The sequence below is a fragment of the Manacus vitellinus genome, unplaced genomic scaffold, assembly GCF_001715985.3.
Source record: "Manacus vitellinus isolate BGI_N305 unplaced genomic scaffold, ASM171598v3 scaffold_50_pilon, whole genome shotgun sequence".
Taxonomy (NCBI): domain Eukaryota; kingdom Metazoa; phylum Chordata; class Aves; order Passeriformes; family Pipridae; genus Manacus; species Manacus vitellinus.
Window position 1 is genome coordinate 1,509,515 of NW_021940612.1, and position 21,916 is coordinate 1,531,430.

General features: G+C 37.5%; 1 protein-coding gene and 1 long non-coding RNA gene across 4 annotated transcripts in view; one reads left to right on the forward strand and one right to left on the reverse strand.

The window, feature by feature from the left end:
• SLC24A2 (solute carrier family 24 member 2) overlaps window positions 1–21,916 on the reverse strand; it is a 114,025-nt gene that overhangs the window by 91,070 nt on the left and 1,039 nt on the right. For all 3 annotated transcript variants that reach the window (XM_018080958.2, XM_018080959.2, XM_018080957.2), the window contains exon 2: window positions 19,984–21,051. In XM_018080958.2, coding sequence (XP_017936447.1) covers window positions 19,984–20,916 — 933 coding nt within the window. In that variant the 5' untranslated portion in view covers window positions 20,917–21,051. The remainder of the gene's footprint in view (window positions 1–19,983; window positions 21,052–21,916) is intronic.
• Window positions 11,780–16,441, forward strand: LOC108641093. Its single transcript, XR_001921752.2, has 3 exons — window positions 11,780–11,849; window positions 12,354–12,472; window positions 16,341–16,441. It is a non-coding gene; the product is annotated as an uncharacterized LOC108641093 (long non-coding RNA).

A 21,916-nucleotide genomic window follows, 5' to 3' on the forward strand; every position in this document is an offset into this window, starting at 1 on the left:
GTCTTGCCTGTTAAAAGTACTTATTTATTTGTACTTTTATGTTTAAACTTGTAACATTGGTAACTTACTGAAAATCATGCCACACACATCTGGGCCTTTACATGAACATATTTGCTGTACATGATATGATGACTGACCTGTGACAAGATTTATTACTTTATGGCCTAAAGTGTGGATAACAACTGTATAGTCAGGTGAACGGTGTTTCTGATTACAACAGTGTACATGCATTAGTTTTCTTTTACTTGAGGTCTCAGCTGTATCTCCTTTATCCCTGCCCTGCTGTAACACCAGAAGGTGAAGAAAATGGAAGACATATTTAGAAAAAATAGTTTAAGATGATCTTTCATCATCCAGTTGCTTTTGAGCAAGATACCTTAACAGGTTTCTTGTCTTATCTCTGAGTAGACCCAGCAGCGGCACAGAGACCTCAAAGCAATCCATCTGCAAAGCTAGGAGGCTATATTTATATTTTATTTCTCCTTTTTGCAGCTGAGAAGTTGAACAGGATCTCCAGCCCCATTAGCTCAGGATCAAGCAAGAGATTGAGAGCCACAGCTTGCAGGAGCATGGAGAATCTGCTGCTCCCACTGGAGACAGCGCCTTATGACAAATGGCATGACAGAACAGCTCTGATCAGCATCAGCAATGCTGGCCTGTTACAGAAGGTGTCATCCCCCTTACTGGAGAAGCAGTGTTTCTCCAGCAAGTGGGATAATGACCTGACTTCCTCATCAAACAATGGGTACTGCAGTTCTCAGATGAAATGAGAAACCATATATGCCTATCAGGATATATAAAAATTGTTGTATTTTTTTCAATGTCAGTATCACTAGACAAACAAACACTCCAGTGTTTTATACCCACACTGAAACAGCATGCCCTCATCTGTCTCTAATAGGCTGAAACAATAACCTCTCCTGATAACTGTAAATTTTGAAGGAATTTGAATCTAAAAACACTTAAACATCAAGGTTTTTTGTGTTTCTAACTGAGATGCCTTATGTTGAATCACATAACAAGAAGGTCACCAGATGGCACTATTACACATCGTCATCCCGATTTCAGGCTCTTAATACACACAAGTTTTTAATTGTGGAAGAACTGGTGGTATTATTACTGCAGCGTTACATTTATTTGGGACAAGTGTGATGAGTAGTATCTCTGTTTTAATCTCTGCAGCCTTAACAAATTCTTCCAGAGGAGTTGTCCTCTGAAAACCAGATGTTCTTTCACAGACTTAAATACAGACATAAAAAGAGTGAAGGGATGGACTGTTCCATTATTTATGTCTTTCTCTGCTAAAGGACTAGCATGTAGCTGCAATGGGAACACATCACAGCAGGAATGCACACACATTTGCCTATGCTGATTTCTCCTCTTTGGTAAGCAGAAACCCTCTGCTATCATTATACAGAGATTAAAAGCCCTAGGCATACTTTTAATATGTACTTTTCTCAATTACACTAACAGACAGCTAGCATATCCAAGCTGCATCTTGGACCCAATTAAAATGCCTCTGCACTCCTATCAGAAAAATACTGCATACAATGAAAGCTGACATTTGAATCTATCTCAGTTGTCCTCAGCTTGTCTTTTAACAACATGAGAATAAATATTAACCTCAAGATTCCTAATTGACACAACACTTACAAATGTCCTGAGCAATAGTAAACCATTGTTCATTTCTGTGGCTATTAATTTGTGACCCCCTGGTATGTGTGTCATGATTAATTCTATAGCTTGTTAGAAAAGTAATTCGGAGTAGTAATTTAGACTTGCTAATGCTTCGAGGTTGTAGGGGGTTTTAGCTTTCTTCAGATACAGCTTTGTTGAAAGCTTATACAAATTGCCTATGAGTTCTTTCCTGACTCACAGGACAAAAAAATAGAATCAGTAAATTATTATTTTGTTTTCACATATCCCATTATACACATTTTTTGTTAACTATATCTTATAATTCAATAAACTCATAACTGCTGAAACAGTGAAAAAAATCAGGTGAGGAAACTTTGAAATGCCCAATTGTCACAAAAAGTCCTAAACCACACATGGTTGACGAAATCTGTCTCTGATAAAATGCAGTCACTCCTCCATAATCTTAAATGGGATCCATGTGATGGCAGAATTAATAAAAGAGTTTTACTTCATGACAAGTGAATTTTTGAAATATATGCTGCATTGGAAATGCTAGCAAACTTGCTAAAGATGGCTAACATCAGAAACATGACTACCTCTGCTGACAAGGACCCTTTTCAGTATTGTATCTAATCTTACTTATGATCCAAACAAAAGTTTTCCTCCTAAATTCCAATTTGAAGAGTTCATGCTGGCCTGGACATCCCATACCCAAGTGGAACTCAAAACCAACAGAACACCAGCACAGGCCCAGGGGAGCACTGCCAGAAGTCACGACACACAGTTCAATCACATGGAAAATATTTCTCCTGTATTTCTTTTTCAAGGTTTCATGTATTTTACAAGGAATAAATTCACCCAGCTGACAAACAACTTTGTCTATAGCAGCACTGTGTTTTGGAAGTAGAACAAATAAGGCACCAGCATTTTCCACAGGAAATGGTGCAGTATTTTACCAAAAGTAGAATTCATAAACACAGATATATTCCATATATATTTCTGATCATAGAAATTAGCACTTCCACTCAACTTTGAGCTTTATATTAATCCCAAGTAATTTCATAAACTTAAGTAAGCTTCTTACATCAGGAGCACAGCACCTATAGTAATAGTTCTGTATCCTATAGTCACTGTCATGGCTAGGCTTTGCGAACAAAGATTTGGGAAGGGCTCTACCCACATTTGTTACAAGTGCGTTGGTGCCTAAAAAGGCCAATATGAGACAGACATATCCGATTGCAAAAGGCACAGCAGAAAGACTCCTTAGGTGGTATATTCTGCAAGGCACGATTCTTTCTGCGTTGTCTTTTTTCCTCAAGAGTGATCCTGCGTCCTTTCTCAAAAGCATCAGCAGCGTTATAGATGATGTGTCTCCAGACCTCCCGATTGGAGGCCAGAGTAGACCAGTTATGGTGATCAATATGGCCAAGGCTGAGATGTTGTTTCAGGGAGTCCTTGAATCTTCTCTTCAGGGCTCCTCTCTTGTGGCAGCCAGTGGCAAGTTCACTATAAAGCAAGATCTTGGGGAGGCGGTGGTCCTTCATCCTGGAGACGTGTCCTGCCCAGCGCAGTTGTGTTCTCAGTAACATGGTCTCGATACTTGTGACTGCTGCTTGTTCTAGAACAGATGTATTGGTCACAGAATCTGACCAGTGGATGTTTAGGATTGTACAGAGACAGCGTTGATGGAAGCTCTGTAAACACTGATCTTTGTACTTTTTTTCAAGTGTTTATTTCGCCAAACTCTTTTATGAAGCTTTCCAAAGGCACTATATACCTTTGCCAACCTGTTGTCTATCTCTCCATCAATCTTACCATCCGAGGAGATGAGGCTACCTAGGTAATTAAACTGCTGGACTGATTTGAGCTCTGATTGGCCAATGGTGATATGGGGATGATGGAAGGCTCAAATCAGACTGCTCAAATTACTGTGGTATTACTCTGCTCTCCATTGCTGGCAAAATCCTGGTGTGGTGGTTTGAAAAACCTTTTTTTTTTTTGAGGTAGTAATGGTTTGCCCCACTGATAATACTGGACCAATCAATAGTCCACGTGCGCCTACGGAAATTGCATGCCCACAGAAACAGAAGAGAAGGTGGTGAAGATAGTTTTTAGAAGAGAGGTAGCCATGATCTGAGCCACAAGGAGGCAGGGGGCCAGTGAGCCCCTCTGGGGGCCAAGGGCCCCCAGCCCCCAGCTGAGGCTATGGGAGACCCAGTATAGTGTCAAAGCTGGACCAGGTCCCATAATCAAGAGCTGGAAGAGTTTCCTTACTGGCAGCAGCAGCAGAAGACATTGAAAGTGGCAGCGGAGCAGTCCTGAACAGAGACAAGGGTGGCTAAAAGCCAAAAGATAGCCAGTAGCAGCGAGATAACGTGAAGCCAGCTGAAAGACGCAGAGATGTTCCTGCAGGAGGGAGAGCTGGCAACAAAACAGAGGAAAACTCAACAGAGCTGGTTTGGGGTAAGACTGTATTACTTTCCCAAAACCCAGAGACTCCCTGAAAGAGGAGGGGTGGACTTCTAAACCCTTAGGGAGTCCCAAAATGCAGCAGCAGCTAGAGAGAGAGAGAGAGAAAGGAAAAAAACCCCGGAGACGTCCTGAGAGCTGAGCCAGGACGGAATGCGGAGGAGGTGGCCATACCTGTGTGACAAAAAAAGTCATTACCTCCAAATTCCTACCTGAAAGCCAGTGTGGGTTCAGAGCCAACAGGAGTACCACAGACATCGTATTGGTTCTCAGACAATCGCAAGAGAAGTGTAGGGAACAGAACAAAGGTCTCTATGTAACCTTTGTTGATCTCACCAAGGTTTTCGATACTGTGAGCAGGAAAGGTCTGCGGAAGATTTTTGAATGTTGGATATCCTCCCAAGTTCCTTAAAATGATCATATCACTCCACGAGGATCAGCACAGTCAAGTCAGATATGGTGATGCACTTTCTGAGCCCTTTCTAATAACTAATGGTGTGAAACAAGGCTGCGTTCTCACACCAACCCTATTCACAGTCTTTTTCAGCATGATGCTCCAAAGGGCCACAGCAGACCTCAGTGATCAGGACGGTATCTACATTCGATACTGTACTGATGGAAGCCTTTTCAATCTAAGGCGACTGAAGGCCCATACTAAGACCTTAAACCATCTTGTCCAGGAGCTGCTTTATGCTGATGACGCTGCCCTTGTTGCCCACACAGAAGCAGCTCTGCAGCGTTTAACATCCTGCTTTGCAGAGACTGCTGAGCTCTTTGGGCTGGAAGTCAGCTTAAAGAAGACTGAAGTTCTCTATCAATCGGCATCCTATAGTAACAGCTCTATTTTTCTCAAGCCTAGAAAAACTAGAAAGGCTTTGATATTTCTGTCAAAGTTCTTCTTGTTAGAGGGGTTAATATCAGGCAATATAGCCCCTCTCTAATACAAAAAGTCAGCAAGGTACAGGATGTCATCAAGAGTTACAAAGTCCTGCTTCCCTTTTTTACCATGTTTGATACCAAGCAACATCATAATGGTCAGCACTTTCTGCAGAGAGTATGCTGCAATTACATAAAGTTCTTTAGCTCTTTGAATCTATCCAAAACTCATTAAAACCAACAATGCCAATATCCATCTACTGTAAATAGAAAGCCAGCCCCACGCATGTGGTCAGCTCTCTGCAACGCACAATCCCAAGCTGACGTTTGGAGTTGAAAGAAGAGATCCTTCTGCTCTTGATATCAGGAAGTATTTTGCTACGTGGTCTTTCACAGGCTGCCAGAGAGGATTTCTTGGCCCATACTTAAGGAAACGGTTATGCAATGATCTCAGTCCCTGACAGCATCTGACAAATCCGACACATCAGAACAGAAATGTCTAGATATTAGGAAATCAGGTAAGTCAGCTCCTTAACCAAAACCTGCTGGGTTTGCTTATTCTTCCTTTGATATAAGAGGCTTGGTGAACAAACTGCAACCAGAGTTGGCCCTAGAAGAGGTCAGGGAGCATGGACTAAGGCTTAGCAGTGGCCAATCCTCCACACCCCATCCTCTACACTTAGAAAGAATGTACTCATGTCTCAGAGGTGTGCTCAGTGAAGGCAAGACAGTAAATTTTTCATTTTCCATGGCAAATGGATAGTGGTATCTTTGGTACAAATCACTGATTAACATGAAGTAACATAGGTATAACAATGAGGTGTGGCATCAAATCCTCAATGGAAGGAATTTTGCCTTTTTAAAAAGACACATTTCTCATTATCAATTTCCTACCCTTAGGCCTTATTCTTCTACCCTTATGTTGATACATGATGATGTGATAATCATTACTTTGCAATTCATTGACAGTGTCAAAAAAGGGTGATGGTCAGAACTACTAAAGAGGAAGAAACAGATGATGCTCTATATTTAATGAGTGAAATGCTACACACAGATGTTGTAGCACTGGTTATTTTAATGGAGTGACTTCCAAGGGCATTCAGGGGTTGGGTTTTTTTCCACAAATTAATAAAACAGGCATAGGATTTTGCAAGTCTGAGGAGATCTGAGACACTGTAAAATAAATTACTTGCCCAAACTCAACCAATAGTTCTGAATGAGCCATGACTGCAAAGTGATTTCCTTTTGTTAAGGCCTGTGTGTACACGTATGTTCTTACAGCAGGCTCTATTCCTTCACTGTGTTGTGAAATTTTTGAAAATAATAATTACCATTTAAATCTGAAGAACAAACGTCTAAAAACAGTTAAAAGCAGATGGGCAGGAAAAACTGGATTTTCATAATTAATCACTCTTTTTTCTTTGGAAGATGGAGTTGCAGAATCCTAGCAAGGGTTTCCTTGTTATTTTAGGAGCTCTAAACAATGTAATTCACTTGTTGTAAATGTTCAGATGTGCACACGGAAGGCTAGTAAAAAATTAATTAATTAACAATTGGGTTAAGTAGTTAACCAATATTGTAATTCTCTGAAAGTTAAAATTATACCTTGTCTTATTGAAAAGATAACCCAGAAAAATCTGCTATGAATCACATATGTTAACAGTGTCTCTGGCTGCAGTGCCGGTAACTTTTCTATAAATAACAGTAAGCCTCACTTAATAGCTTATTTGCCTTATGTACTGCTTTGGAACCACACGTGATACCTACATACTGACCTGAGCAGAGAGGGAGCAAATGAAATATTCACAGATTAGATTAACTGTTGAATACACATTTCATTTTGCTTGGTGGCATAGAAAAAGAGTAACTTTTAATTACCTCTATCTGAAAGGTGACCCCGTGCAAAATGACATCAGGTTGTCACTCTCACACAACCTGACGTAATTCCAGGTGTTAGAAAAGGCAACACTGCGGTAAGTATTCAGGGTATAGCAATAAAAGCACAGGAGATGGTTTTTCAAATTTTATCAGCCTATTGCTTCAGATGATAGCCCTGATTAATTTTGCCCAGTTTCAGGTCAGGAGAGGATTAATCCTTACAAGAAAGAATTATTGGTGGAGTATTGGTTGACAGCCGGTTAAACATGAGCCAGCAGTTGGCCCAGGTTGCCAGGAAGGCCAGTGGCATCCTGGCCTTTCTCAGCAATAATGTGGGCAGCAGGACAAGGACAGTGATCATCCATTGTGAGGCCACACCTCAGATTCCATTTTCAGTTCTAGGCCCCTCACTGAGTACAGGACAGATATGGCGGTGCTGGAGCATGTCCAGAGAAGGGCAATAGAGCTGGTAAAGAGTCTGGAGCCCAAGAACTATGAGGAAAGGCTGAGGGAGCCCGGGTTGCTTAGCCTGGAGAAAAGGAGGCTAAGGAGGCACCTTATTGCTCTCTAAAACTATCTGAAAGCAAGTTGTTATCAGGTCGGTGTCGGTCTCTTTTCCCAGGTAACAAGGGATAGAACAAGAGGAAATGGCCTCAAGTTGCACCAGGGAAGGTTTAGCTATGATATCAAGAAAAATTTCTTCACTGAAAGGGTGGTCAAACATTGGAACAGCGTGCCCAGGGAAGTGCTTTGAGTCACTATCCCTGGAGGTACTTTAAAGCTGCATAGATGTGGCACTTAAGGACATGGTTTAGTGGTGGAGCTGGAGGTGCTAGGCTAACAGCTAGACTTGATGATCTTAAGTATCTTTTCCAAACTCAATGAATCTATTTTATAAAAATGCCCATTTCTCTGTAGTGATCACAAAAGTAACCTCCACAAAAGTGGAGGCTATGTTCATAGGTTAGGCAGCACAGCTAAGCCAAACGAATATGGGGCCAAGAACTGGATTCTGCAACTGTCTACATCTTGAGCTTCTCGTTGGCAATTCTGAATGCAGATCAATCAAATCTGAAAATTAGTCTTTTTATTTTTGTATAGTATTTCTCCATAGGAAGACCAGAGAAAAGTTTTCCTCCACTGTATCAGTCACAAAAATGTGCCTGCATGTGCACTAATTAACAAATTGTAGAGCATTAGCTTTTCCTACCTTTCAGAAAGTAATTAACTGACTTTACCCATATCCAGTGTTTCCCTTAAGAGACAGACTCCCTAAAAACAACTAAGGCAGTTGTGGTTTCTAGGGATGATGTGTCCGTGAAAATACTATTATAGTCCCAGCATACAATAATTGCTTTGATATTTATCAATAATCCAAAAATTAACCACAGACAGGACAGATCAGGCTGTGAAACACTGAGTGCCCTTTTGCACTTTGAGTCCAAGGGCACAGGAAACTGATAATGCCCGTTTTGCTTGCTACAAGTCCAAAAGAAATTGTTTTCTTTGTTTACTAAGGGTGATTTAATAGAGAACAAGAGCAGCTCAGAGGTTTGGAATTATATAGTTGCACATAGAGATTTGAGAAGCAGCACAATCATAACTCTCAATACCCTAACTTTTGGGTTTAATTTCACTTTCAACAAAATCAACAGCAAAACTTGTCATCCACTTCAAAACTACCTTTTATTCAGTGTAATTATAAAAATCTACACCTACAGGTTTGTTCAAGTTTCATTTCAGTTTTTTTCCTTACTATTACTCCTAAAATTTTAAGGAGGGGCAATAATGTTAATCATGGGAAGAATGTTAAAAAGAAAATTTACTAACATTTAAACTTTGGCAGAAAGATTATGCTTACCAAGATGCTTCAAAAACAGCACACCACTAAATGACAGCCTCATGTATGCTATCTGGTTTGTTTCCACCAAGCCCGACCATGTTTCTCTCAGATGTCACATGTTCTTACCTTGCCTCAAGACCGGTTTGCTGTCAATACGCTGACCTTTTTTTTCTTGCCCACAGTAATCCAATCAAGCAAGCAGAAATAAAACTTTCCTACAGCACACTGTACAATCTTCTAGAAGGCTTGAAAGCCACAGGTTTTTTAAGACGATTAAATGAAAGAGAGAACGACATCTCGACCCTTAAATCCAAAGCTAAGACATGAGTCTGCAGTTCAGTCCATGCCTGTTACTGAGCCTATTGCTGTTATTTTAAAATGAAAGTCTGTATTTTTTCAGACATGTCCATGTATGAGATTATAAATCAACATTTATTTCCCACAGCTCTAAAAAGAAGGGCCTGCATGCCCTTTTTTTTTTTTTAAATGCTAAATACATATACACTATATTACATTCTAAATACCCTTATGGCATTGCTTGCAAGCAAAAAAAGGACTCAGGAAGTTATCCAAACAATAAAATAAGTAATTCCAATAGTAATATATTTTAAAATACTGATTTTCAATATTGATATTTGCAAATAATTACTAATATATTCACAAATATATGTATGAATATATTGTAAACTAAGTAGGGAATGGTTTTGGCAATTTTTCTAATCCTTTGCTTAAAAAGACTTATGCTTTCTGGGTAAATTTAAGTGAAGAAAGTAATATCTTAAATTCATGTCCCAACTTACTACACAGTTTCTTGCTTATGTAACAAATTTTAGTAACTGTAATTGCAGCTGTTGGCCTTTCATCTGTATAAGAAATGGCCTTTTTTTCTGCATGAAATGTCATGTTGTAAAGAATAGCACTCTGGGCCATTCCCATGATAGAATCAAGTCCTCATTACCTTACTGGAAAGCAAGAAATCAACCCACTACAGTGAAAAGACCTCCTGTTTCTTTCTCTGTAGAGACACAGGATAGGGAATTACTAATATGATACACTAAGGTACAATAAAATATGTCAATAGCTTAGTACATCATGTCCTTGGCCTCAGGCAGGAATGATTTTTTGTTTGTTAGGTGTCCAAATTTAAGGAGAAAAACAGACATTTTTCTCTGAATACCTAATTTGGAAAAAACCTATGAGAAATGTGCTGCTCAGAAACTTTAAATAATTGAGTAGGTCTTATGGAAATGGGTCATGAAGCAGAAGACAGGTAAAATGGTGTAGGAAGCATGCAAAATTACCATCCTATGGATCTGTACTGTTTCTCACTTACCTTTTCAGACTGACAATTATGTGTGCATATATGCACATGTATGCACAGGTGGGCCTACACACACACACACACACACACACACACACACACACACACACACACACAGATGGTTAATGGTTCCAGTACAGACTGAGAATGAGACAATCAAGAGGTTACAAAACTACTTCATTATAATGTGTAGAGAAGATTCTGAGTGGCAGCAAGTAGTGATTTTACTTCAAAAACTGAACACAAAAACCAGTGGCAATATTCCTCCAAAATGCAGCCCATGATCAGTCTCTGACTAAATTTTAAAGGAATTTTGCCACTGGTTTTGAGAGGAGACTCAGGTATTCTGTCTGTGACTTCTAGAGAGAAACTAGGATTGTTGTGTCTGCTTCCAAAAAACTCATTCAGAACTGGAGAATTTAACAGTTTTTCATGGTTTCCAATATAGAGAGAATATAATAACTTCTTAATCCAAGCTTTGCGGAGTATTTAATAATTATGTATATCACTGCAGCACTACAAATCCAGCCCAGATCAAGACTTCAAACAGAATATGTTTCTACCAGAAACATTCTAAATTAAAAGTGTAGTAAATAAAGACAATGAATTTAAGAATAAAGTAGAAAAATTGGAATATTTAAATAAAAATATACAGAAAAGAGTAGTTGCCAGAGAGCCTGATGCTTTCAAATTACTTCAGATGACCTGTAAGTAATAATATGAATTATTTCTAACTACTTCGGAACAAAGTAATTCTTGGAGTTCCAAAATCTGATTTTTTTCCACTCAAACACTTGATTGTCATAAATTTTAGCTAACTTGGTGATTGTGCATGGCAGCAGCAAAAGGACTTCAATTAGTAACTTGATGAAAGTTTGCAGCACAAATTAAAAAAACACAAAACACCAAAATTAACATCTGATTGATCCCAAAAGAGGTGCTCATCCTCTAGTGTTACAAACCCTGCAAACTTCAACTTTCTCCCTTGGGTAAGTCTACATAACTGGACAGGTCTTGAATGAAGCCTTGAAGGTCACCCAACACAGGCTGTGACAGCAGACGTGCCTTTTCCTTAGTGTTCTATATCCACTAGAGCTGTTTTACAGTAATGTGAGAGGGTGAAAAGTTTACACTAGTTGGTTATGCAATAAATGTCACTGGTATTACTGCTGACTTCAGACTAGACTCTCAGCATTAAGCAGTTAAGAAGTGATAAAGCAGGATTAATTCCTGAGGAAAATTTTTTATTAATTTGTCAGTGTAGTTTGTAGTACAAATTCCCTGCTATCTTTATTCTTCCTCAAACAAGAAAAAATTTTGTGCCAATTTATTAATCCCTTAAGTGTAGGGCTTCATAGCTATTTTAATATCATTGCACAAAGGAAGTCATCCAAGAACATAGCTATTTATAGCTATTCATGTAAATCACGATACGGCGAACATAGGAATAGTAATGGAATAGTGCAAAACACAGTAACTGAGCAGTAGCTGTTCTTTGAACTGCCCTGATGAAATTGCATCTGGCAGGGACAGTAAAATCACCCAAAGTGAGCCATTGTTGGTTAAGGCAGAGCAGTAGTTATACTGCTAGATAGAGATGCTTTGGAGGCAACATGAGCTCTGAACCCTCCACCTGCTGAAGAAACAAGTACATGATCGACACATAAAATTCACATTGCTTTCCCAAGACCCAAGACCCAGCAAGGCAATGATGTTTTTCCAATACTGCATTTTTTTTCGTTTCCTTTTTTCAGATAGGAACACATGTAAACCAGTGAACGACCAATGACAGCAAATACCAACTGTATTTCCTCTAAGATACAGGTATTGCCTGCAAAATAATGAAATGTGGTAACATAGTACAATATATTGTCTGTTAGATGTAATTTGTTTGCCAAGAGCATGCCCTAAGGCTGCTGTAACTTGGGATTTTCAGTTTGCCTGTGTCACTGACCTGCACTTAACAATACAATTGCAAGAATTTCACACACACAAATTTACAATAAAACCAAACTAAACCCATACCATCTGATCTGCCTGTTTTCTCCAAAAGCAAAACAGAGCAACAATAGTACTACTTTGACTTAGGTCCTGTTATACAAAAAGATGCTGACTAACACTTGCAAAGATCTATTGCTAGATCACATGGAGAAATAAACTATTTCTTTAAATTATTTCTAGAACATTTATGTTTAATAAATAATCAACAACTCAGTCACAGCTTGGGTGAGAAGGAGAAGACTGATGGTATGCTAACTGTAGAGAAGAGTAAGCATATATCAATGTAAATAAAACTATATACATGATAAATCATGTTCTTCTCATCAGGTACTCTGAATAGTATTTATCTTTTTACACCATGAGTTACTGAGAGGAGGAACTGTGATTTCATACAATTGTCTAAGGACCTAGTCTAATGGAGACCAGATTATCATCTCAATACTTTGGTAAGAAAATTAATAATAGTTAAAACATTTATGCTTGTCTTAGAACAGTACGGTGTCAAGAGCATTCTATAAGAAGGAGTTTTATTTCACAGGCCAAATTTCCAGAATTTTTTAATGCACAGCTAAGTATTACTAAGATATTTGGTTTGTACTGATAAAGGAAGATAGTGATTTTCAGATAAGTACTTAATAAGGGGTTTTGAATAAAAAAAAATTAATCACAAAACCAGCCACCTTTCTTTTTATAAACCTCTTATGCCTCCTCTTACGATGCATATCTGTGCATAATAAATTCATTACAATTACCCAGTATTTGCTCTATCTTGTCATTGTAGGTTCTAAAATAATTGTCAGCACCCTGACATAATTTGAATCTCTAGTTTGTGCCAATAGCATACTTACTGCCACACAGATTTATGGAACCAGCCATTAAGTTAAATAATAAATAATAAAAAACAATGTTTAAATAAAAGTTGGCTGAAATAAAATGGAATATGGCTAATCTAGGTTAAGGCAAAGGAAACTCCATTCTTTATTCTACAGACTTAGGAACACCACTCTGGTCAGAGTTTGCAGGTTAGGTAAAACATGGTAAATGTCTAGGGAGAAACTAGGAAATATTATTTATATTGAAATTATTTCATAAAGAGCAAAAGAGGTTGCTAGATAGATATGTCTTGTTACAGATGTTACAGCTGTTTACCTACACTCATCTCTAATATATTTTCCCATCTGTTCTATATCCTGTGTATAAAACACTTAATATTCATTTATTTCACACAGATCTTTTTAAGACAAGTAGGGGCACATACCTTATTTTTCAGAACTTTCCTGACTTCCACTTATACATCTCTTTTGTTGTAGGACTTTCTTCAGCCTGAACATAATATCCATTATGCAGTAAAAAAATTGAATTGGCTATAATCTTATTCTACAGTTGCAAAAGCAAAATCCATTAATTCTTGGGGGAAAAAAATCAGAGGAGAAAGGACAAAAAAGAATCTCTTTTCTCACCTCTGCAGTTGGCAGTGGAAAACTGACTCCTGCTAATAAAACCAAAAAAACCCCAGATCATCAGCAGGGAAGAAGCACTTCATCAAATCTAATCTTTTTGTACTGTGGCCCTGGTAGTGCACTGTTTGGCTGCCTGGGGAGTGTCACCACTCAGAAAGGCCAAGGTCACCCCAAAGTCAGCAGTGCCCAGAGCATCACTCTAAGTGTGGCACCCTCAACACTGCAACAAGCACTGCTGTAGGGCAGCTTCCACCACTCCCATCCCATACACACACTTTAAAACACATGTTGTGGAAGGCTCACTACGGCCACTCAAAACAAGACAAGAAAAATAGGAGAGTCAGCTGTGCCTTACCACTCAAAATATAATGAGTGCAGCTCCACTGAAAATGAGCAATGAATGTGGGAGATCTGTATGTAATGGCACAGAAGTGGAGCCCTCTCATCACCAAAATCTGAAGAACTTGTAAAAGCCACTGGATTTTGTTAAACTTTTATTTGTGAGGTAAATCTGGAGAACTACTGGGGGAAAAAGTAGAGGAATATGGGTCAGATGGAAAAGCAGATGTATTATGCTGCTGTACCTAGGTCTGGCATTTCTGAACAAGCCTGGAAGCAAAACAATGGCATCTGAACATCTTCTCTGTTTTTCTCTGTTTTAAAGTAAAGCTCCTTCAGAGATTAAGCACCCCAAATCAGCAGATATTTTGAGGTCTGGTATATTGATCTGGGGATTGAAATTCCACCTACAGTCTTCTGTAGCTCCCACATTCTGTTGACAATCTGGACTAAAGCACAGAAAAACATTTATAAACTCTCAAGACTTTGGGACTTCATATTCCTCTCCTTGTACAGCTTCTGGCACAACAAATTCAATCACGTCTGCAGTTCTGAAATACAGCATGGCGAACAGTTGCCAACACAGCTGGTTTTGTGCAGTCTCTAAGAAATATCATCTGACTTCTTTTTAATTACCTATGCTCTTTATTTTTCTAATATATTGATGAGTATGTTTTCCCTTTGCTATTAATTAAAGGTGGCACAGTTTTAGCTTTCTTTTTCCCAGCATAATTAATAAGGGCTGACTAATGAATCCTAGTGGATGCCCATGATTTAAGAGCATTTAATCTACACTACATTTGCCTGCTGTCACTTTTGTTCATTACCAGGGTTCAAATGTACAAAACAAGAGACTCAGCAGTGAAAACTATAATCATTGTTTTGTAGTCAACAAATTACTGAGAGGTGCTAAAAGAAACAAAGAATAGTATCCATTTCACTATACTAACAGTTGCATATATAAAGTGCCAGCCTTTGGTTATGTCACTTTATAGCCCTAAACTGAAACAGCAATCATAAAAACCCAAGGCAAACTAACAGTTACTGCTACTAGAGTAACATTAAGTTAACACAGAAGTAGCTTAAAAATTTTTTATATAATAAAAACAGATAAAATGTGACACAAAACCAGACTTCTATCAAAGCAAAAGATGGACAATGACAATGATGATGCTCACATTCCAAACGTGTATTTTAAACAATGTAGCTATCTTGCAAGATCCAGATATCATAGCTCTATATTCACACACACGCTTGCACAAGTAGACCAACTGTGAAATGTCTGTAGAATAAGACTCTGATCTCCCTAAGAACATGAAACACTATGAACTATGAAAACTATGAAAAAAATCTTTTGTTGGTAGTGAGAGAAGAAAACTTATTCTATAGATAGAGTTACAGTTACTGTGGATTCAACATTAAGAAGCCCTGAAAAAGAATGGTTCAGGAGTTTCAGTTTTTCCTATATGCATGCAGATAATTCATATTTTCCCTGTAACAGACACAGATCATACATTACTATAGTGACTGTGCATATGTAGAGTTAATACAGCCACTAAGCAGAGAAGTACCTAAAAATACTGTTAACAACCGTTCCTTTAGAATGCAAACACTGCCATCAAATGCAACGTGGCAACACTTGAGATCAATGTGGATCTTAAAATATCACACACAAGCTATTTGAGTCTTTTAAGACAACAAAATTGGCAATAAAATATTAACTATGCCTTGTTGGTAAAAAAAGCTCATTTTACAAATGTAGTTCTCCATAAATGTAGAAAAACTGTCTTAACTATACCATAAGCTATTTATCTAAAATGCTACTGTCAGTGAAACAGATGTCATTGCACAATATCCTTGTGCCACCCACATTCTGTTCTTCTAGCTGCCAAACAGAACTGTTTTGAGTTATTTCCTGAATCATCAGATTCAAGCATTTCTGCTGTGATCTCCATGCTACATTAAAGAAAGTACTTAACAACTGAAATGTAGTTTCACATGATGTTTTACTGCAACATAATATATTCAACGTATCTTCACCAGGACAGATAACAAGAAAAGGCTGAAACCTTAGCAGAGGGTCAAAAAAGTCTAATTTTTAAGAACTTTGAACATCAGCTTTTCCCATTTTCCCCTTCCAGTCTGTCATACTCAATTTCAGGCTTCTGTTTTTAAACACCTTCATTCAGCTGAGGAAGATGTAAAATTAATTTAAAAGTTTCTACCTCAGTCCTAAAAAATCATCTTTGCAGGATAGCTACATAAAACCTAAAAACCATGCCACAGAATAAGTTAGGCTGGAAGGAACTTGTGGGTATATCTGATGGTGGGATCATACTACCTACTGTATGGCACATTCAGAGCAGCTCATAGGGCTCAGTGTCTCTTGAGACATCTTGATCTGCATATGCCATATGCCATCCTACATTGTACAACTTAAAAACAATCTGCTTTTTGTCTTTTCATGTTGTCTTGCTTTTTCATCTACTCTCCTTTTTTTTCATCCTTTTCACAGTGATCTCTGGCATTCCTCAGTATCAGGCTTCCTTGACGGTTACATGGGGCTCTCCACACTTCAACTCTCCACAGTTCAAACAGGATCTTGCCAATACACCCTATGAACTCTAAATGCACAAAGCTTGTAGTCTGTTCTCATCGGTGTCACAATATTGTTCAGAAAATTCAAGTTACCAGATTTTCTCAGCGTGGACCCTTTAATAGTCCAGACTGTATTTGTTTGAAAGCTTGTAAAGGAAAATAGTGAGTACAATGAAATTCATATAGAGTACTCTGTCTACATTCACATTTGCACAAGTAACCAACATACTAAAGAAAATAAGATCAGAAAAACTAGCTAAGTTCAAATAGTAACACTTTTCTAGTAAAAAAAAAAAGTGCTTTAATTCTTAAAAATGGGAAAGGAATCTGAAGGGCATCTATAGAGATACACGTGCATTCGAGCAACCTCATGAATACATCTAGAGCAGGTGAAAGCTAAGTAGAAAAATCATTCATATCTAAGACCTTTTCTCATGGGAAATACTGTCCTTGAGAATGTAAAACTTTCTTCAACCCTTCAAGACAACTGATAATAAAAATACTCAACATTAAAACACATTTTACTATCTCAAGAGGTTTTTTAACTGATCAGATTTTTACTCTTTGATACTTGCTTGCTAATAAGCAACCTAACCCTTCAACTATCCAGCTTTATGATGCCTTATTTAGACTTCTCAAATTTCTTGAGCTGCTTTCAGATTACAACAGTCTTAAAGATAAATACGACACATAAGTTTTTTAGCAGAACACTTGCCAGTTTGGCAGCAGCAGAATCAACAACAGATAGGCAGAGGGAGCATTGGTTAGAGGAAAGAGAATTTTCTACACTCTCCTGAAATAAAATTATTCCAAGACACACTAACCCACCAGTTTCAGAGAGCTGCCTAGCAATTCTCTGCCCTAACTGGGGAAAAGAGAGTGAAAAAGCTTCTATGAGAAAGCCCCTGAGAATGCAAATTATGTGTTTAGTATACCAACTTGATTATATACAATTTTATTTTGCATTGACAAATCACAATCTTGATGACTTGGAACATTCTAAGCTAACAGCTAACACTGTAGAAATTAAGCATCCTTTGCCACCAATAGCCAAGAGTATTACTTCCATGATACTTAAAACCCTCAGTGTTTAGGAAATAAACACACGTGTATTGCATTTGGTACTAGGCACCAGATCTCAGACTATAAAAAGATTTTATCCTTTGCATTAGACAGTAACTTTTAAGCTAAAAAACCTAGACATCTCTATCAGGCCTAGGATATGTGATAGGGTTTTTTCCTTGTGGTTTTTTTTTGTTTTGTTTTGTTTTGTTTGTTTGTTTTTAATTTAAAAGCAAGAAAAACAAGTGTCTAATAATAGTAAATAAATGAACACAGAACTTCACAGGGATTCTTTCCAAAGAGCATAATCTGTAACATAATTTTTGCTATGAGAAAATCATGAGTTCATTCATCTTGCTAAATGCTGTTCCACCGAATAATAAAATAATTCATAATGACTTATAATTTCAAAGTGTCAATGGAATATTCAAAAATATGTCTTTACAGCATGACTTAAAGAGAAAAACCATGGTTTGACACCTTCAGAAGCTGTTTTCACCAGGAAGCAGAAAATATTTCTTAGCTAAATTGCAGTAAAATTAGAGCATCTTTAATCTCCCTTTACCCCTAAATGATTTGTGAACACATTATTTTATCATTTTAATTAGCTTCAAGATAATTCAGGAAAAACATTTTCATGAAACATACAACGCAAAGCTTGTGTTTTTAGGAAAAGTAGCCAGTTTTCTTATTTTTTTCATCCCTATCTGAAATTGTGTACCTATATTATGAACAAACTCTAAGTAATTAAAATATGAAACAATGAGTGGTCCTAAAGGTATCTTTAAAAATCAAGTCCATCTAGAGTACTTCAAATATAAATAATGTTGAAAATGGCTTGCAAATGATTTATTCTTCTGTTCATAATTGAGCGTTTACTTTGGTATATAGCTACTCTACCTCACCCTATAGCCTGAACAACACGAGGCAGTTGCTTTTCATATTGATAATTGTTTAAGACCAGTTATAGATTTACATTTTCTGTCCAGTTTATGGGCAGATGAAAGTGCATTAAATGGTTGCTTCATATACCATAGTCTTCCTAGCATTACACACATTTAGCACAAACTGTCAAAGTACTTACAATGCCCTGTGAAATCTTACATTACTTAGAAACCAAATAACATAATTAAAGAAGCCCTTCATTAATTATAGCAAGTACTTTGTTGCTGTTGACCTTTCTTTTCATTTACTTATAAAATCCCAATTGAGCACTTTGAGAAAGAAAAAGATGAGTATGCTAATTTTTGAAAAAAAAAAAAAAAAAACAGAACAAAAGTGAAAAAAATAAAGTTACAAGTAAGTGTACAGCTGTTAAGCCCAATTAGAAAATAAAATAAATAAATGAGAATTTCTGGATTTTAATTTTGGTGGACTTGTTTTGTGTCTTGCCCTAAAACTGAATGCACCTGTCATAACTGCTAAAATATCCAGCTCTCTCTTCAAAAGTAGGCTTCCATGAGTCACAAACGAGTGGTCTTCTCTATAGTTATATGTGGTCTGTTTATATGCTTGTGCATTTATATCAGTGGATTGTGTCTCTTCCAAACCCTTCATACAGGACTGTTAAACAAAAGAAACAAAACAGTGAACAGCTAACTGCCTGATACTTTGAGTAATTACTGCATAATACAACCTTATCTGATGAATAACCCCAATGTCATATAAAAACAGGCAATTCAATTTCAGAATTAAGCATCCAATTAAAATACTACTACATATATATGTATTTATGACTTCAGCTTCATAGGTCCCTTAAATATTGCCTGCTCTAAAAAGAGAGCTTGTTAAAAGATTATAATATTTGCTGAAGACCCACCAAGCCCTCTGTGCATAACTTTCATTCTCTACTTGAGGTCAAAAATTACTTTGCATAGTTGGAAATACCATAAATGGGAAACATCCTCCTTAAACAGAGGACCTATGAGTTTTGCCATTGTGGTCACTGTTTTTCGAGAGATTTCTTTCATGTAATTGCCACTAATTACAGCAGGAAGATATTATTTTATCATCAGCATCGGTAGATGAAAAATGCATTTAAAAATACCTTCATATACTGTTCTGAGTAATTGGGGGGTTTTCAGTAAGAAAGTGCATTAAAAGTCTTTAAAAACCCAAATTTTGTCACAAGATTCTCTCCAGATATTGTTACTGCTTTATCCAAAAGCTTAGGGAAAAAAAAGTAGCTATATTTAAGACCTCATCAATGTGCCAAACTGCTGAGTAAAGGTTTGTGTCTTTTTGCTGGCTTTTTTTTCCTTCTTTCTGTGTGATCGGGATAATTCTGAAGCTAAATTGATTCACTAGAAGGCTACTCTTGTTTTTTATTTTCAGTCAGTTTTGACTAAACAAAAAGACATTTGAGTGAAATATGGAACTATTTTATATTGGTTACTGTACTATATTGGTTACTGTACTATATTAGGATCCTTATGATATCAAAGGGCTCAGCACTCACAAGGACATTATTACATATAATTCAATAAAAATTGACCAACCTTTCCTTCAGCATCTGTAGTTACCTTCTCAACCTTGTTCCTGTTCAAAAATTTCTTCACCCATTCTTCTACTTGAACATTGAACTTCATGAAAGTCACATAGAAAAAATATGCTGTCAGGAGTGTTATGCTTTCCCACCACATTATGAAGTTATCCAGAAAAAAGATGATTAGCAAGATCAAGTCAATGATGTAAAAGGACATATCTCGAAAGAGTGGCCACCATGTAAGGTTCAAGATCTCTTTAGAAAATAAAGCACACATTCCAATAACAAATAGGATATTGAACACGGCAGATCCCACTATTGTACCAATGCCAACATTGCTGTGGGATATAAACACTCCTATTAAAGAAGTGAAGAGTTCTGGGGCTGACCCACCAGCAGCCATGAAGGTTGCCCCTGCCACATCATCAGAAATGGCCAGTTTTTCAGTGATGACAGTCAAGGAAGGAACAAAGAACTCATCACAGACTATAGCTAAGGCTATAAACATGTAAATCATTCCAATTATATGCAGGATCACTGCTCCCTGTCTTCTCTCCTCAAGAGAGAAAAGGTCTGTGGGATACTCTCCCTTTGAATGATCATCTGTTTCATTGTCATGCCCAGCTTCATATTTCATAGAAGCATGTGGGTCTAGAGTGCCATTTTGATTCTGTTCAGTGAAATCCAAAAGAGTTCTTTGGTGCCCACGCACCAGCTTTTGGCTATCTAGGTTGCTGACCAGTGCCATGCTATGTGGTTCCATCTTGAAAAAGGCACTCATTGAAAGTGAGAAAGTACTAATGGCCACTACACTAACAAGAAGCCCAACGATTCGTATCAGTCTCAGTTTTTTCCAAACATTCTGGTGCCGTCTGCAACCAAACAGTGGTTCTTCCAAACACCATTCCTCCAAGACACCAGCAAGAGTTTTTTTCTGAAGAGCCATTTTGTGTGAGATGCCGAAGGAGTCAGATGAACTGTTCCTTCATACTTTTCTCCAGCTTTGAAGTTAGAGGTGCTTTAAGAGTCTTCCCAGAATCAAGTACTTTTACTCTTCGCAGGATGTATTTTCTTCATTAGTCTTAAAAGGACAAACATATTATTAATATTAGTGAAAGGGCATGTAATTAGAAGCTTCTAAAAGACTGATTTAAAATTTAAAGCAGAATACTACCAACTGTAGCATAAAGACCTGTCACATCCCACCAGACACAGCAATGACATTTTTGTTTAAGCAGTAACTGTGGATAACAGTCTATCAATACTCTGATCATTTTATGCCTCTCATATGCCTATGAGCCACTGCCCTCCTCGGTTGCTGACAAAAAAAATCCTAGTGGAAGGTAAAAACTGTCCACAGATCTTGCATAAAAATGAAGAAATTACTATTTACCAAAGATTATTACCTCATGTAATTACTTTCTACTATGATCATGTAATGTCCAAATCCCAAATGCAGGGGCAATAATGTCTGAAAAAAAAGCAATATGCTAACAAGCATCTCATCAGACCTTTAGGCAGCTGAGGCAGCATTAATTGAAATATTATGTATGCATAGAGCAACAGTCATTGATATGTACATAAAACACAATGCTGTTGGAACGGGATCGAAATGCAGTGTCTTCAGCTCCTCTGTAAAATCGACTCAGGTTTATAGAGAACTCAACTTGCTTCTAATCAGACCTAGGACATTAGCTTGGATGAGTCAAGACAAAATTTTCAATCACCCATGGTTTCGTTTGGGTTTATGTCAAGCATTCAGCTATAAATGTAGAATGTTACTAAGAATACCTATGTGGTACCTTTTAAAAGTACTCCTCTTACAGATCCTTAAGAAAATAGTTTAGATTTACAAAAGAGTTGATAATGAAACAAACGAAATGGTGAGAAATTCTGTGAGAATGACTATTCATGTATGCCAGAGAGAAGCATACTGGATCAACGGC